The following is a 17,364-nucleotide window of genomic DNA, read 5'->3' as shown; positions in this document are numbered from 1 at the left end:
GGGAAACTAATATACTAACAGCCTAGGGTAGAAGTTGGGGCTTTTCTTCCTCCACTAGGCCACCGTCGCAGTGTTTGTTTTGATTTCGCGCTTGGATGAAGTTTGGCAAAGTCGGTCACCAATGACGTTATTGAGTGACCTCGTTGTTTCTAAGGTCTTTCAAAAATGACACTTTAAACTCATTTTTTTCGTACAAAATCAATTTTATTCGTAATTTATGACCAACACTTGTGTTTATAATATATTTATAAATATAAACACGCTGTAGTTTATAAAAATTGTCAGAATAGGTGGCAGAGGCACTTTAAAGCAGAGTAATTTTTATACTTGTGAATTCTAGATCAATTATATGTAAACTCGGTGCAATTAATTTAATTAACAATAATGTTTAAACTTGATTAATTTTTTTTAAATGATATCAAAGAAAAAATTGTTTTATATGCTTATATTTATTTAAGCAGATTAATTGTTATACATATTTTTTGACATAATATCTAAATTATATTATTAATGTGAATGCTGGATCAATCATATTTAAACTCAGTGCAATTTACTTTAATTAAATTAATTTTTAAATTAATGCATTTGTTAAAATGATAAAACTAAGAACAATCTGTTTTAAAATTTAAATAAATACTCATATTTGCAGACTAATTTTTATACCTTTTTTGGGTTTAAAATAATAATATTAAATCATATTATTATGTGAATGCTAGATCAATTATTGTCAACTAAGTACAATTATATTTTTTAATTAAATTGATACCTTTTTCACAAATGATGAAAGAGAACAACTTGTTTTAAATTAAATAAATGCTCATATTTGAATACTGACATTTATACTTATTTTCTGGTTTGAAATAATGATATTATTAAATCATATTATAAATTTGAATGTTACTGTAGATCAATATGTCAACTCAGTGCAATTAACATATTTAAATTAAATTTATGAATTTTTAAAAATGATATAAAAGAACAATTTGTTTTCAATAAATGCTCATATTTGAATACTGATTTTCATACTTATTTTCTGGTTTTAAATAATGATATTAAATCATATATTATAAATGTGTATGCTACTCTGCAGTAGATCAATGATACAGTATGCAAGATCTGAGCAATTAAGCAACCTCTAAAATAATGAATTTTAAAATATTAAAACAAAAACATAAATTTATATATTTTTGTTTATTTTTACACCATCTGAATTAATACTTTCCCCCACATCACATTTTTATACTTAAAAAATCACCAATATTTTTGGTATATGTAGAAAATTATGACATATGACAAGTTTATTTAAGGGTCGTTCACATATCAACACTTTCACAAATCAACACTTTCACAAGAGTGCAAACAGTACTCTTTTTGGTACCCCACCCCCTTCACCTCTGAAAGTGTACAAAAAAATGTTGATTTTTTTTGTGAAGTCAATTAAAGCAATGTTGTACTTGGTTGCTTAAAATGAATATTATATCCATGGTTACATTAATATAATTTTACCATTATTGTACATATCACATGTTACTTTGAATGCTGTAAAAGTGTACAAATTTGTCCACCCCTTCCCCCTAGCCTACTGTTTGTACACTTGTGAAATGTTGAAAGAATGCCCTTATAATTAGCCCATCAACTGGATAATTTGTGGTACTCACAACATACATTAAGAATACAATAAAATTTGATAAAAATTACGAAAATGTGTTATTTTATCTGTAATAAATGGATATTGTTACAGATGTTGTGAATGGAATTTTCTTTGATCATGACTAACAGAACACTGAAAGAAAGCAGCAATTGCTTTGATATACCTTCAAGGCAAACTGCGTCCGTAGCCGCTGCGGGGCTTATGCATGGGTCTTGCTGCACACTGAGGCCTACAGTATATTATATAAAATTCAGCACATGAAATTCAACACATAAGTATCAAAAATTAACTTCAATTTGCATCATGCAGGAAGGTTAAAGGTAAAGATACAAAAAAAAAAAAACATTAAATGTATACAGTTTAAATAATACAGAGTAAAGGAAACATGTTTTTTTTTTTATTTGGCCTAAGATGATGTTTTCTGCACTACAGTACAGTAGTTCTACAGTCTACACTATTATATACAATTCATTGTTACAAAACAAGATTAATAGATTAAAAAGTCGCAAATTATGTCTTTGAAAGAACTGTAAACAAAAAGAAGGGGACAATACATCACCACTACAAATAATCTGACAGATAATTATTAATATCAAATGACAAAAAAGACAACATAGGGCCTAGTACTGATGTGTAGACAAACGATTACAATACAAACACCATGTATGTAGGCCTAGGACTAGCTAGACTAAATAAATTATAGTGTAGGCCTAGGCTAAATGATACTGTATTTCATTCAAATTCTACAAAGCAGATGAAGTCATTTAATAATTCATTTACTAAATTAGATTGCTCATTTAAATAATAAGTCGGTGTAGGCTAGCCCTAGCCCTATAATACCAATACAAAACTACATAAATAAATGATTCTCAATTTGTTTTTTTATACTAAACCACAGCTCAGCATAAATAAATTAAAATAATGTGGTACAGAACAAAACAAAAATGAGGCCAGAGCATACAATGAAAGCCCAATAAATAGGCCCGGCGGGCCTAGGCTAATATTATTAATTAATAATTATAAAACAGAAGAACAGAGGGTTGGCACAATTTTATGACAAAAAGTATTAAAAAAATATTATCCTACCATCAAGTCGAGCAAAGTCTGCCATTATTAATTAGTATGTCCAGGACTAGTAAGGTATATCCAAAAGGTTATACACTGATTTTCGCAGTAGATATTTAACTTCAGGCGCCTGAGGTGCTCCCTCTCTTTCAGATCATTCCAAGATAATGACAGTGTCTTCGCCGTCACTCACTCCACGGAAAATGATCGTCTCGATCGGCTGCTGCTGGAACCGCTCTAGACCATCTGCCAGGTATTATATCTCCGTAAAATTTAATTATAAAAAAACAAGTCAAACGAGTATAGGCCTATACACGACAACATGGAACCTTAAGCTTCATTATTTCTTCTTATCTCTATTGTAGGAATAAATATTCCTAGCCTATCACCATCACAAAGAAGATAACAAGAGACACCCTTTGTTGAAATTATACTCCTTCACTCTCGAAAAACCGTGCTGCAATGTTGTGTGTCTGCTCTGTCGTCTCTCTCTCTCATATCCGAGGCAGTCAATGGCGCCCTCTAGAATAGAGTCTGCCCATTGACGTTGGCGATACATTTTGTAACACATTATTCTACCATGGATGTATTATACCTTCGAATTACTACTACTTCACATAACAAAAAATCGAACAACGATCACTAGCTTAATTTTCCATATCTTTATTTAGCAAATCTTCCCCAAATAAAGAAAACATGACATGATATACACAACCTAGACAGCGCTAAACATTTTTTTTTTACCTACAAACAAGATGAAACAATAGGCTGTTTTTATTTATTTTAGTTATTTTGTTATTTACTGTATATTAATCTTTTTAAGTTTTAACTTACTTATTTAACACCAATTAATGTTTGCATTGTACTGTGTTAAGTTTAATAAAAACTGAACAAGCAACCAACGGTCTATCATCATGAATAACGACGATGATGATGATAAATTTAATTTCGTAATCTTTGATATTGTAGTCTTTTTCTAATTTCCGTTTCAGTATTTCAGGAGATAACAAAATTATGCGGAGAGATAGCCTGTCATAAACATATTCAGGCAGTAATCAATTATTACACAATGCGTTAGCAAATTATAGTTTTAATATTAATACAATACTTTATAAAGATAATTATCTACAATGACGAGACACTTCGAAAATATACACATACCAAGTGAATACTTGCCATTTTTCTATGCCAGCATTTTTTACCTTAAAACACTATTTGGAAGAACAAATTCAATATCTAATTTATCTATTCAAATATTGCCAATAAAAAAATAATAATAACAACAATAAAAAACAATACTATTAATAGTCTTTCACACCTTACACAAGTTGTTAATGTGAGAAAAAAAAACTCCATATATGGACAAATAGATAGCCAATTATGTACCTATAAACAACCATGAACATTTTTTTATTATTGTAAATAAAAACAACAATCATAATTATATATCAGACTTTCTGAATACTAAACAAGTACGGAATATTACACTGTGTACATAGCAACAAAAATAAATTCTTTATGATTTAGAATGCATACTTTCAATAAATTGAAATTCAATAAATAAATAATCATCAGCTAATTTATGTAATATAATTTGTATGTGTATTTGTGGCATGTATGATATACTACAGTAATAAGTATCTCATTCATATGACGAGTCTACACGTTTAATGATACATAATCAGGTTACAAACTATATAGCAAAAAGTTATATGTAAACACACACAAGCTTATATTTGATCATTTTTAATGGTATTAATGTTTTATTTATTTACACACATACTAGTATGTTTATCAACATTCATCAAAACAAAAGTATTTGCTATTTTTTTTTTCTTTTCTGTTCATATAAAGCGCATAGAAACCATAGCATAATGCACTATACAAATATAACATTACTATTACTGTACTGTATTCTTATTACACATTATTCACTAAATTCATAATGTGTCATTCACTTATATAATACAATTAAATTAAAACTTACCTTTCACATATGCAACACAGATACAAACCAAATTTACTTCTCTCTTCATTTATACAGGTTAAATAACTTACACAAGTTAACTTCAGTTGGTTATGTACAAAGTAACAATGTTATCCACAAAGATATCTTATATAAATCCATTTGGAGAATAAAAATACTAATAAAAATGATGAAGAAAATTCAGATATATATAGTTTGCACCATTCTCTTCACATACTAGAGATCAGGAATTAAGTAGAAATAATTACCCACAATTAAATTTTCCAACATGGACCTATAATCAGCCAACTGTGCACTGATAAACCATTGGAAGAAAATCCTATCGTTCAATCCTGTTACAAATTTATCATAATACTTGAACTCCTTTTATGATAATTATATAATATTATATTATCCTTATAATATTTTAATAATATTTAAAGTACAACTGTGAAATTATAAAGTATATTCAAACTGTGGACCTATAAATAGAAAATTGTGGTACTATTGGTACTGTGAATCATGTGCCTATGCATAGCCAACTGGGGACATATAGATAACAAACTGTGGACATACAGAAAGCTTTCAGCTACCCACTGGTCAACATGTTCTATTGCTGTGCAAACAACTGAACATTGCACAATTATCAAGCACATCTTTATATAAAAAATATGACATTAAAATAAACATATACTTTGATCAGTAAATTGTCAGTGGTTAAATTAATGCATTTATAGCTGTTTATGAAACTACAAAACAATTGCGGTCTCTAAAAACAGTTCCACTATTGCACATGAAACAATCATCACACTTTAAAAGCTATCAACTTCCGAGGCATCAGACGTCTCGATGTCCACTAAGTCCAAATCACATTCATCGGTGTCGTCGCAAGATACATCTCCGACAGGATCACCGCTCAGTGCGATCCTGGCATAATCATCTGTGTCGATGGACTTGCAGAAGTGAATGGCGTATTTCAGTTTTTCTCGCAGGATGACTTTACAGGAATAACGAGGCATTTTGAGCAAGAAGAAACAAGTGTACGATTCCGGCATGAAATGATCAGGAGGGTTGTATTTATCAAGTACCTGTAGAAGAAGTTATAGATGAAGGTAAGCTGAGAAATTTCAAAGATATAACTACAAAAAATATTTGAATAATAATAAATAATAATAATAATAACGATTTTTAAAGCTTAATACTTTCATCTGGTTTGCTTTTTATAGCTGTAGAAAATCGGTGAAAGCTCAAAGTAGGTTTACATTGATTGTACTTGGTTTCTTTATCGATAAAACAGTTCTACACACATAAATACAAATTGCAATAAATTTCATTAGCCCTAAATATAAGGCTACTGCAGCACAACACAGCTAGCAACATTTCCATGCACTGCAACAACTGAGCTAGGCCTACTTCAGGGGTGGAACCAGAGCCAAAAATGTATATGTATTTTTTACATATTAGTAGACCCCAAAACCGATTAAATACTGTAAGCCTTTGAAACCTAAATTGTCATACATTTTGGGGGCTTCGACCCCTGGGACACATTCGAGAGATTTTGTGCGACGTCCCAACTAAGCCCACATTTTTTCATTGGGGACAGCGCCCCCCACTCTACATTTAGTTCAGCTTAAATTTAGAGAGAAGTGTTTCTTTGATCATTTACGAACAGTAGAAGTCATCAAAGAAGATAAAAAGTATTCAAACCTGTAGAACAAAATCACGACCACGAAAATCTGCAATGGTTCTTGGTAACCGCGTTCTCCCCCAGACAAACCGCAGGAACAGCGACCTCTCGTTGTTGGTGAACTCTTCCATGACCTCCCAGAACCAATGGACCAATGGTGAGGAACCATCAATGCCTTTGTACGTAGCGACAGACTTGAGGAGGTGAAGCGGAATGTCTGGACTACCACATACCTGTCAGAATAATAACAATCAAATCAATATTGAACAGTCAATAAGTTTAACCAGTTATGCACCAAAGGATCTCTAGCAGCTGCTGCTAAATAGCAGCTGTTCCTAGCTCCGTGCTGCTGCTCCGCGCTGCAGCTGCTCTAAGCTGTAGCTGCTTGACTACAAAGATTATTTTTTTCTATTCTACAGATACATCTTTAGGAATCTGTCAGGTTGACACCATTTTTGTTTTGTTTACCAATTACCATGACTAATTTATGAATAATAACTATATCAATTGAGGTGAGTCGAATGGCCGAGCGGTTAGCAGGTGCACCGAATGGCACGCTCGCCAATATATTTCTGGTGGTAGAATAAGTCTTCTCGGATAAGGACTATAAACCGTAGGCCCAGTGTATACAATGGCTCATGTGCACTATAAAGAACCCAGTACATTCTTCGAGACTAGTAGGGTGATACCCTGGTGTACTGGAACAGACAGCCCCTGTGGTGGACAATGAGAGTTGTTGGTACCGGGTTACCGGGTAGCACAGACACAAAGAGACCCTTAGGGCAAAGAAAGTCATTGATCGAGTTCCTAGTCCACATATCAAGCCCCCTGAGCATCTTACATTAGATGGATATGTGCGCTATATAAAATTACACTATTATTATTATTAAAGTGTTACAGAATTACGTAAAAAAATGTAAATAATCTATGTTTTAAATTTTGCAGATGCAAATCACAAAGTTAAAATTACACTATTATTATTATTAAAGTGTTACAGAATTACGTAAAAAAATGTAAATAATCTATGTTTTAAATTTTGCAGATGCAAATCACAAAGTTAAAAGACAATAAAAGTATATACATTACCATTGTTTCTAGCTCGAAGCCGGTGAACAGAGATAGCAGTGGGACAGGAACAACTCTTGCCATACCCTCCCTCACCCACTGTACTTGCTCATCAAACTCATGTAATCTACAAATTAAAAATACATACACAACTTAAAAAGTTTATGTAATTTACTTGTAACAAAATCATGACTGCAAAATTTGTGTTGCCTGAACTACCTGTCTCTTATACACATCTAGATGTGTATAAGAGACAGGTAATAGGCAATGCCATTATTTTTTAGGGGTGTTCTAGTTGAAGAAACAACAGAAATAGTTTGTTCATCAAATTAAGTGTATCAGTTTTTACCTGGTACATAATCCTTGTCTAGTTCCGTAAGATCTGCGACAGTGAGGGCCATGCCAGCTAGCTGCTTCCATACAGGCTCAGCTAAGGATATGCTTAATGGGCTACCAGTACGAATAGCAATTCCCATCAAAACACCTGCAATATTACAAACACGCAACAAATAACTACACTGTACACTAAAAGATATGTGTCTCTCAGATTTTGTCTTAAGCTCTGTCCAGACTATCAAATTTTCTTTGACAAAAAACTGTTGTATGGCCATATATAGACATGATGTGCCTATATATGGTCATGATGTGATGTCATCATGACTATATTTAGGCATGTCACATTTTTGTCAAATAAAGTGTGATAATCTGGACAGGTGTTGGACAGGTGTACACTCAGTTCAGATTTGTTTGCTAGGGAGGGGACACGAGTGTACCTATGGTCCAAGAGGGTGCCGGTCCTGTGGTGAAGGTGGGCAGCTATGTGTGTTTCGTTACTTAATTTAGGGGACCATATCTCCTGGTATCAACTGAGTTTTAGCCATTTTAATCTCTCGCAGAGGTGAGCTTTCTTTTGCCACTTCCTGAATCCACCACTGTAATTACTTACCTTTCTATGTTTGTTGAGAGCCTGACAACGCTCTACTTCGTCAAGTCTGATTAAACATTATTGAGTTTCAATATCAATTACACAATAAAAAAAAAAATGTACTAACCAAAGAAGCGAAACATATTCTGATGGATTGCAGATTTACACATGGGGTTTAGAAGGAAGCAGTCTCTATTAGCACCTAGTTCATCTCGACCGTTCGGAGTAATAATCAACAATGGTACCGAGCCATTCTGCAATTCATCGCACATCTCAGCTATAGACTCGCTGTAACCTCCACCACAGTCATCTACACTTTCGCCTGCCAAAGATTATGAAAAAAAGATGAGTATCAAATTAAGGTCTGTTCACACTATAAGTTTATGTGACAAATATCTATGATATTCTTAGTGTGAACAGGGGTTATGTGACAAATGTCTGTGTAGGTCGGTCTGTCAATGCTTGCATATATGTAGGTAAGCTTATTTTAGGCAGTGGCTATTATTACACTAGTGTTAAATCAATTCTTAATTCAATTGGATGTTATTACCCTAAACAAATCCATACATACAATAACATCCAATCAGAAAAATATGAATTGGTTTAACACTGGTGTAACAATAGCCTATGTTTTTTGACTAACCTATGAACTTGACTTTCCACACACGATGAGGCAGCAGTAAACTTTCAGGTCCAAACTGACTGAGTTTGCTACACATCTGACCAAACACTGACTTGCAGCCATCAGGACCTGCTAGGCCTCCTTTACTCCTAGACCGCTTCACTTGGATTCTGTTCAGCTCGATTACGAGACCATGCTGTCGATCTCTCATCATCGTTGCCTGAACTACCTTACGGAAGGCTGCTTCCTGCAACCACAAAGAACACAATAATAAGTGTTTAAAAGTGAGTGTGCTAGGAAGGATGATTTTATTATTTTTAAGGGGTGTTAAGAAAAATGTCAATATTTATCCAGGTAAGGTTACACAAAATCTGGCATAGACCTGACTAAGCTCCTCAAAGAGTATTGACTTACCTTTCCAGACGAGACCAATAGTCCTCTGAGTGAGTCAATACCAATCATGTCAAAAGAGTCACAGTTAACACTAGGGCCAGCTTTTAGCTTACTATGCAAATCAAACATGGATATTGAAGGGCAGAAGAGTTCAGAGAAGTGGTAAAGCAGGACGAGTCGGTTGCGCAGTACAACAATGTCAATGTCTTTTAGTAGGTTGTATTCCATGGGTACAACGGAGGGCATCTTTCCAGCATTGACTGGCTTGCTTGTAGACCAGGCAATGGTGTGGGCCGATCCACATGCTACATTTGTCATTTTCTTCCCTATAAAATAAATTAAAGTTACCTCAAGATTTATATAGAAATATATGTAGCATTTCAACAGTTGAATTACAAATGGATAAAACTGAATAATATATAAACAAGCATTGGTGTTAATGTTAACAAAAATGGTGATGATGATGATGATGATGATGATGATGATGATGATGATGATGATGATGATGATTATGGTTACAAAATTGATAATGATGATGTTGATATACAACATTCTTCACAGGCTGTCAAAGTGAAAAGTGTTTCCAAAAATTACTCCGGTTATTGGAATCAGTAATTATTACAATACCTTGTAATGCCGACACAAGTCGTGGTCTCTGAATCGCATTGGTGGTGCTGTCACCAAGCTGACCTTCGTCATTGTCACCCCATGTAAATACTTCACCTGCATCACGAAAATTTGTATCAACAAATAACTTATTACAACAAAAATTATGAGATAATAAACATGACATTTAGAGATATTGCTTTAGTATTGTACCAGTGTTTGTACGAAGAGATATTAATAAACAAAAATAATACTGCAAAATATGAATGAGAATCAGTGCTACCTTTGTCTGTACAAGCAACACAATGCAGCGATCCAGTTGCTATGGCAATCACTTTCTTGCCCTGTAATGCAGCAACCTTACGAGGGCGCCTCACATGCTCATCAGTTCCATGACCCAAACGATGATAATCTCCTTTTCCCCTGAAAAAAAAATGAATCATTCAATAAATCAATATCTAAATGATGAGAATAATGATTAAGTTGGTGATGAAGATTAATAAAATGATGAAGATGATGATGATAATGATAATCATATTAATATTTACCAGGTATGTACAGCTCCAGCCTTTGTAAGGGCTACAGAAAACTGTGAGCCGCATTCTACTTTACACACGCCTAAGCGCAATAATCCTTCAACCTTCTGTGGTGTCTTGCACCCATCACTGCCACCACGGCCTAGTTTGCCATAGTCCCCATCACCCCAAGACCAGACGCAATCATCATCAGTCAAGCACAGGGTCTGAGCATCACCACTCCCACACGCTACATCTATAACACGATACGCTTTCACAAAATAGACAGTAAACTTTGAACATGTACAAAAGTACAGCAGGTATATTGTTTGTTTTAAAGTCAATTATTCAACAGACTAAAATAGACTTACCTTAAAGAATGGACTATGTAGTAAGTGTTTACCTCCTCTGGTTATAGGATCTTCATAGTCATACTGTCTATGAAGGGCATCAGGAAGGCCTTTCACTAGGGCTGCAAGAGCTGTTCCACTAAAAGCCTAGAAAAAATAATGAACATACAATCTTTTAGACATGCTTAGGGTTTTATTTTATTGTCATTTAAGCAGAGGTAAATCAGTACCAGGAAATGTTCCTACCATTCTTACTCTTTACGACCCAGCATAACATACAAACGCAACAAGAAAAACATTCATTTTAGTCAAAATGCAGTCATTAAGGAGATTTCGCAACCTTACGAAAAAGATAATGAATATGACATCATGATTATCGTCATTCATGCCAGAAACATTATTGACAATATGCTGTATGAGCTGAATATGATCACTGATTCATGCAAAACACATGAATTGCCTACCTTGTGAAAGATATGCTACTTACTGTATGGTTAAGTGTTGTCTATAAATTTGATGATGTAACTATATTTGTTATTGTTTTCATAAGCTTGCAAAAACTCTCTATGAGTTTAAATTTGTACTTTAGTTACTAACATTGTAAGCTTGTGAAAAATCCCTATTTAGACAATTAAAATATGTGCTGAGACAAAAATAGAAAACAGTTCTGTATAATAATTTAACCACAGATAAACATAGAATTAACAGTGAGTTTAAATTTGTACTTTAGTTACTAACATTGTGAGCTTGCGAAAACTCCCTATTTAGAATATTAAAATATGTGCTGAGACAAAAATAGAAAACAGTTTTGTATAGAAATTTAAAACCAGATAAACATAGAATTAACTGTGAGTTTAAATTTGCACTTTGGTTACTAACATCGTGCAAAAACTCCCTATTTAGACAATTAAAATATGTGCTGAGACAAAAATAGAAAACAGTTTTGTATAGAAATTTAACCACAGATAAACATAGAATTAACAGTGAGTTTAAATTTGCACTTTGGTTACTAACATTGTAAGCTTGTGAAAACTCCATATTTAGACAATTAAAATATGTGCTGAGACAAAAATATAAAACAGTTTTTTATAGAAATTTAACCACAGATAAACATAAAATTAACTGTGAGTTTAAATTTGTGTTTTGGTTACTAACATTGTAAGCGCCAGCTACGTCGTCTGTGACATGGTGTCCTAATATGGTGTCCACATTCAGAGTGGTTCCAAACTCAGACGCTATCAACTTCCTCAACCGTTGCAATGCCCACATCCTTTGATTAGCTCCTGAACAATAACACAAGACCAACTTAAAATCATCTCATATATAACAAAACTTTACGATGAATAAACTATGTATACATTGACTCCTTAGAGTATTTATATTTCTATGCACATTTAAATTGTAACAATTTTGGAAAGCAAAGTTTTAAGGAGCACGGCAGCGCACCCTGGACGGAAGAGCGGCACGCTGGGCAAGCAGCATGCTTATCATTGCGTGAGTTAGGCCTAGGCCCAAAACACACAGAACAAACAGGCTTTCACGTGTACATGGCTATGGGAAACTTAATCTCTCATTGTTATTTAACAATAGAATTAATGAAATCTTCTGGTAAGCTTTCACACACCTATAATAGACAAAAGCTAGAAGTCAACGAGGATATAGTTCATTCACGCATGGGGTATATAGGCGAGTTAGGGCGAGTCCATTATTTTTCGTTTAAACTCGAGAGGTAAGTTCCAAAGGAAACTTAGGCATTTATCGGTTTATCCAGGTAAGTATTCACGAAATAGACCATGAAAATTTTGGAAATAAAAGTTTTAAGCAGTATGATAGCGTATTTTTTTTTTTACTATATATATAGAAGGTGACCTTTCCAGCTTGGCTGATATGCAGGGGACCTCTAAACTAAATGAAATTAAAATAATAAGTACAGTAAGACGCTTCATAAACTAAGTCTCATTAAGAGACCTAGGTTGTAAAGATGTTCTTTTAGTCGTGAGAAAAAATCCTGTGCTGTCACATGATTTGAAACCCATGACCGTGGGATTGAAAGGCAAACATCTAAACCGCCAAGCTACCAGTATATCACACTTCAGGAAGCAAAAATAAAGTCATACCAAGTGAGCTGAGTTGTCCGCAGGCTGCGAGGGCAGCAGCTAGTCGGTATATAATCTGATTGCCAGCATTCTCTTCCAGATGAAAGTCCAGTAGACACTGCACCAGTTCAATGGACGGCTGTGAAAGGACGCGTCGATCAGACAGCAAATGCTTAGGTGCAGCGGCAGGCATGATAGGAAACACCGTGAACCGCCAGCCCCATCCATTCACAGAGCCATCCGTCGTGAACTTCCACTTCAAGTCATCACCAACGATGCGTAGCTCTGGAGACCAATCGTTCCATTCACGACCTGCACAAAAAAAGACCATAAAGTCAGACATTAATTGCGACTGACAAAATCCAGGGGAGTGTATAATTCCAATAAATAAGCAATAGTTAAAAACATATTTTTTAGACCGGAATCTTGTATCTGAGATGTGTTCTCACAAAAACCAATACAAAGTTGGAAAATTATAATACATATGATTATTGTTGAGGGCACACTCCAAATCCAACATTAAAAATAGGCAAGTTCGAGTTACAGATGTTAAAATATACATTTTGTTTATAATATTTTCAACAAGGTTTCATCTTCATGTAGCCAAAGTATACCTGATCTAGTGGACACTGTACGTCCAGCACCATCCATGATGGTCAACGGGTCGTGCCTTCTTTCTGTTGAGCACTGGCGGTCAAATTCAACACGTAGAGCTTCAGCTCCTGTAGAAAGATCAATCAATCAATCAATCATTCCATCCATTAATCAAAATTCATATGTTATAAGAGACACTTAGCATGATGACATTCAATGTTTAATACAAGTACATTAAATACTGTGGTGTATGAGGACATTACCTGGTATTTTAACGTGACCTGTGGTTGTGGTGTCGTCTGCATATGGGTGGTGGCTTTCTTGTACCACTGGTTGAATAGCTAGGCGGCCTGTTTCAGTATCGCATGCAACATCTTCTAACTCCGTTACACATAATTCCAATAACATTTCAGCCACCTTAAATGAAAAAAAAAGCCAAAAAAAGTTTGAAAAGAAATGTTATTCAACCACATAATTTAAAATAATGAATATTTACATACTACTATTTCATTCATTATTTTGTGGATAAAAATTTCAAAATTTCATTAGAATAAATTTAACAACTTATGAGTAGAACATTAGAAGAGAATACAGTATGTGAATGAGTTGTCACAATATCTTTTAAAAGACATAGTAATTAAAATCTTTATATCATACAATAGAGGGCACACTATACTATACTGACATATTCAAATTTGAATTTACATAATCATTTACATAACAAGTTTCTTACCAATGGGTAGGCATTGGCCATTGCTGCCAACACATCAGCAACTGCTTGCTTTGTCCACTCTCCAGCGCGGTTTGCCACAGCCAGCTTAAGAATGTTGACCAGTAAACGTGCGTCCTGCGGCACAAGCTGACTCGTGAAGTCATCAAGGCCAGGAGCAGCTGCGCGAGCATCTTGCTCCCCGGGACTTGTCACCTGAGGGCGATGTACATTATACTGTCAAACTAAAACCATATACTATGGCATATATTATGCTGCAAACACGATACAATATATTTTAAACATCCATTAAAGGGAATTCATTAATATTCAGTAAATATTTATTATTCTCAAAATTATTTTTCTTTTAATATAAAGGAACTCAAATGAACTATGGAACATTGGTAGGGACATTATTCCAGTGAGGTCCTGGTGACCAGCATACCAAGCCAAAACCAGGCTATGCAACATGGAGGTAGGGCATTAATCCACTATGGTTTCTAGTGACCCTTTACTAATGAAACTATACATGGGTAAACAAAATCCTGATAATTTACTTCTTCTGCACTTGTGATAGTTTCTGCAACAAGGTTTGTTGTAGATTTCTTGACCTCTGAATGTGAACTGTGACCTCCGGCAGCATGACTATGACTTTCATTCTCTTCAAGCTCCTAAAACAAAAATGACAATGATGACAATAGCTAATGACCTGGATCAATTAATAATCATGGTATACAATATTGTGAAATTAACTATGAAGCATATAAATTTCAATAAAATTGAATTATATGAAAAAAAAAAATTGAAGAGGCTTTTAATATTGAGTCTATTGTTAACTGTATCTTACCTCAAGAACTGCGGTGGAATCACTGCCAGTGAGCAGGAGCTCCGGTAGTTCAAGTGGTACGGTAGAGGTCGACACCAGGCTATCAGCAGGACTCAATGACCCGCATAAAGACTGTGCATCTGCAATCACGGCAGCAGAGCCAGACAAGAGCGAGCCAACTACAGCATCTCTAAAATTGAAGAATCAAAGATGATTGGTGGTTACAACAGCTGAGAAAGGTATGGAGACAAGCATTATGGGCACTGTAACAGTCATGTGGTGCTTCTGGTTGGACACTGCTACATTCTTTGTGAGGTGTTCATTCAAAGAAAAAAATCACATGTGCTGTTGCCCTCATACTGGGACAGATGATTCCATTATTTTCGAGGGCTGTTCTAGTTAATAGAACTCAAAAACTTTGGCAATGTATTCATGATTGCAGATCACTGACCTGGCATATGTGATCTGTAAGGCTGTCAGGATGTAGTTCAATGCCTGCTGCTTGGCGGCATTGCTGTCCAAGGATAGGATGATCTTAGCCAGGGAGGGGCGATGCTTGCCTAAGTTGGACGGTACTTGACCATCAGGACTAGATGGATGTCCAAGCTCAGTAGAAACTCCTTTAAGAAAGACAAACAGATTAGTTGCATTGTATAATACAGTAATGAAAATATATTTTCTTGCAAATTAAAACACAAATAATATTGCTCCTAACACAATAGAATAAAAAGATTCACTAATCTCATCTACAAACATACAGGGAATTTTGAACTTTCTTGTTTTAATTATTTTCAAATTATTTTCCATTGTGCTCGAAGGATAGGTTCCACAAAGAAATCTGGTATATATCTGTTTATCCAGGTGGATACTCAAAAACTAATTAGGTTGGTAATCAATTTAAGTATATGTGTTAAAAAACATCTAAACCAAACAAATCAGAAGTGTATGTTGTTGGTCTATGAGACAGATACTTACCTGGATGAACCAATATTTATAAGCCAGATTCCTTACCCGTGAAAACTAATGGAATAGTCTAACCCAGGCATGTATAACACATCTACGTTTATGTAAGAAGCCTCATATTTCCTTTTGCTGTGAGCGAGTATAGTAAAAAGAATTAGTAAAAACGAAGAGATGAGTTTGAGAACAAAGCCTTGTCCTTTCGTTGTAGTGTTTGATTATTAACAGTGGAGCCTGGGTTAGACGATACCATTATTTTTCCCGGGTAAGTTCACAAAATAGACTTACCTAATTCTGAAGCCCCCAGAGGATCTCTCGGTGTACTAAACAGGACAGGTTCATGCATTAGGGGCACAGAGGCATCTGTTGTTGACCAGGCTACACTGTGGGACGATCCACAAGCAACACGCGTTATACGAACGCCTTCCAACCCCTGCACGAGGGCAGTCTTCTTATTGACAGTGGTGGTACCGTTACCCTGCTGTCCATGGTCATTGTCTCCCCAAGCAAAAACCTAATATAAGAAAAATATTTAGATATTAGTTAGCCATGTTGAGAGGGTGAATACCATAGAAATAGCCCCTCTCAATAATGAGTGAAATACAAATGAGGACACACACATGGTGGTAAACATAAATGGATGGTTCTATATTTTTTTAGGGGTGATCTAGTGGAGCATCAATGGCAATATTTGACTTATCAAGTATTTACAAAATTTTAGCCTTGTCCATATAAACAATGAGTGCACATTCTACGCACCTGTCCTGTATCGGTAACAGCTAAGCAGTGCAGTGCACCGACAGCTACGTGCACAATCTTCTTTCCTTTGAGACTTTCCACAATCTGAGGCTTGCGTACATGCGCATCGGTTCCATGACCAAGGCGGAAATAATCACCTTTTCCCCTAGGAGCAAAAGATATTGTTTTATTGGTTTTTTTTTCAACCACAAGTTGAAAATAAATCCAAGGCAAAAATAAATCCAAAGCAAAAATAAATCCAAGGAGAACAGAGTTGCTTGGAAAGTCCTGCTAGTTATTTTCAAAGGCTAGATGTATCCGACTTCGAACAACGTCGAAAAGAGAATGAGGACGTTTGTTAGGGAGACGGTTCACACGTGGCGCCTTGGGTCGGACTGTTCCATTTTTTTCCAAAGGGGTGTTCTGTTTTGGGAACAATGGCAATTAGTCGGTTATCCAGGTAAGTATTCACAAAATAGACGATATTGTTTTATTGATGTGTATATTAGAGCATTATTCAGGATTGCACTTAAAAAAGTAATGGTGTGTTTCTGCAGTTTCAACAGGGGTGGCACCAGCAGGGGTGCTGGGGGCTG

General features: G+C 35.0%; 2 protein-coding genes across 2 annotated transcripts in view; both read right to left on the bottom strand.

Annotated features, from left to right (window-relative positions):
* LOC117112248 (phospholipid-transporting ATPase IB-like) overlaps positions 1-3,194 on the bottom strand; it is a 55,494-nt gene extending 52,300 nt beyond the window's left edge. Inside the window, exons 1-2 of the mRNA XM_033255319.1 lie at positions 2,738-3,194; positions 1,815-1,880 (exon numbers count right to left, since the gene is read on the bottom strand). Coding sequence (XP_033111210.1) covers positions 1,815-1,880; positions 2,738-2,762 — 91 coding nt within the window. The 5' untranslated portion in view covers positions 2,763-3,194. The remainder of the gene's footprint in view (positions 1-1,814; positions 1,881-2,737) is intronic.
* Positions 3,195-3,359: 165 nt separating this feature from the next.
* Positions 3,360-17,364, bottom strand: part of LOC117112263 (E3 ubiquitin-protein ligase HERC2-like) — a 61,490-nt gene continuing 47,485 nt past the window's right edge. Inside the window, exons 52-72 of the mRNA XM_033255334.1 lie at positions 16,790-16,934; positions 16,319-16,544; positions 15,522-15,690; positions 15,092-15,260; positions 14,802-14,915; positions 14,269-14,460; positions 13,799-13,952; positions 13,556-13,663; positions 12,963-13,253; positions 12,001-12,128; positions 10,867-10,992; positions 10,529-10,788; positions 10,264-10,403; positions 10,002-10,097; positions 9,396-9,700; positions 9,003-9,228; positions 8,487-8,681; positions 7,784-7,918; positions 7,456-7,586; positions 6,390-6,602; positions 3,360-5,770 (exon numbers count right to left, since the gene is read on the bottom strand). Of these exons, the coding sequence (XP_033111225.1) occupies positions 5,495-5,770; positions 6,390-6,602; positions 7,456-7,586; positions 7,784-7,918; positions 8,487-8,681; positions 9,003-9,228; positions 9,396-9,700; positions 10,002-10,097; positions 10,264-10,403; positions 10,529-10,788; positions 10,867-10,992; positions 12,001-12,128; positions 12,963-13,253; positions 13,556-13,663; positions 13,799-13,952; positions 14,269-14,460; positions 14,802-14,915; positions 15,092-15,260; positions 15,522-15,690; positions 16,319-16,544; positions 16,790-16,934 (3,799 nt within the window). The 3' untranslated portion in view covers positions 3,360-5,494. The remainder of the gene's footprint in view (positions 5,771-6,389; positions 6,603-7,455; positions 7,587-7,783; positions 7,919-8,486; positions 8,682-9,002; positions 9,229-9,395; positions 9,701-10,001; positions 10,098-10,263; positions 10,404-10,528; positions 10,789-10,866; positions 10,993-12,000; positions 12,129-12,962; positions 13,254-13,555; positions 13,664-13,798; positions 13,953-14,268; positions 14,461-14,801; positions 14,916-15,091; positions 15,261-15,521; positions 15,691-16,318; positions 16,545-16,789; positions 16,935-17,364) is intronic.

Source organism: Anneissia japonica, unplaced genomic scaffold (assembly GCF_011630105.1).
Source record: "Anneissia japonica isolate Jap-2015-1 unplaced genomic scaffold, ASM1163010v1 scaffold1537_len634075_cov158, whole genome shotgun sequence".
Classification (NCBI taxonomy): Eukaryota; Metazoa; Echinodermata; class Crinoidea; order Comatulida; family Comatulidae; genus Anneissia; species Anneissia japonica.
Note: the sequence above shows the minus strand (reverse complement) of the source record. Positions and strands in the feature narration are given on the sequence as shown.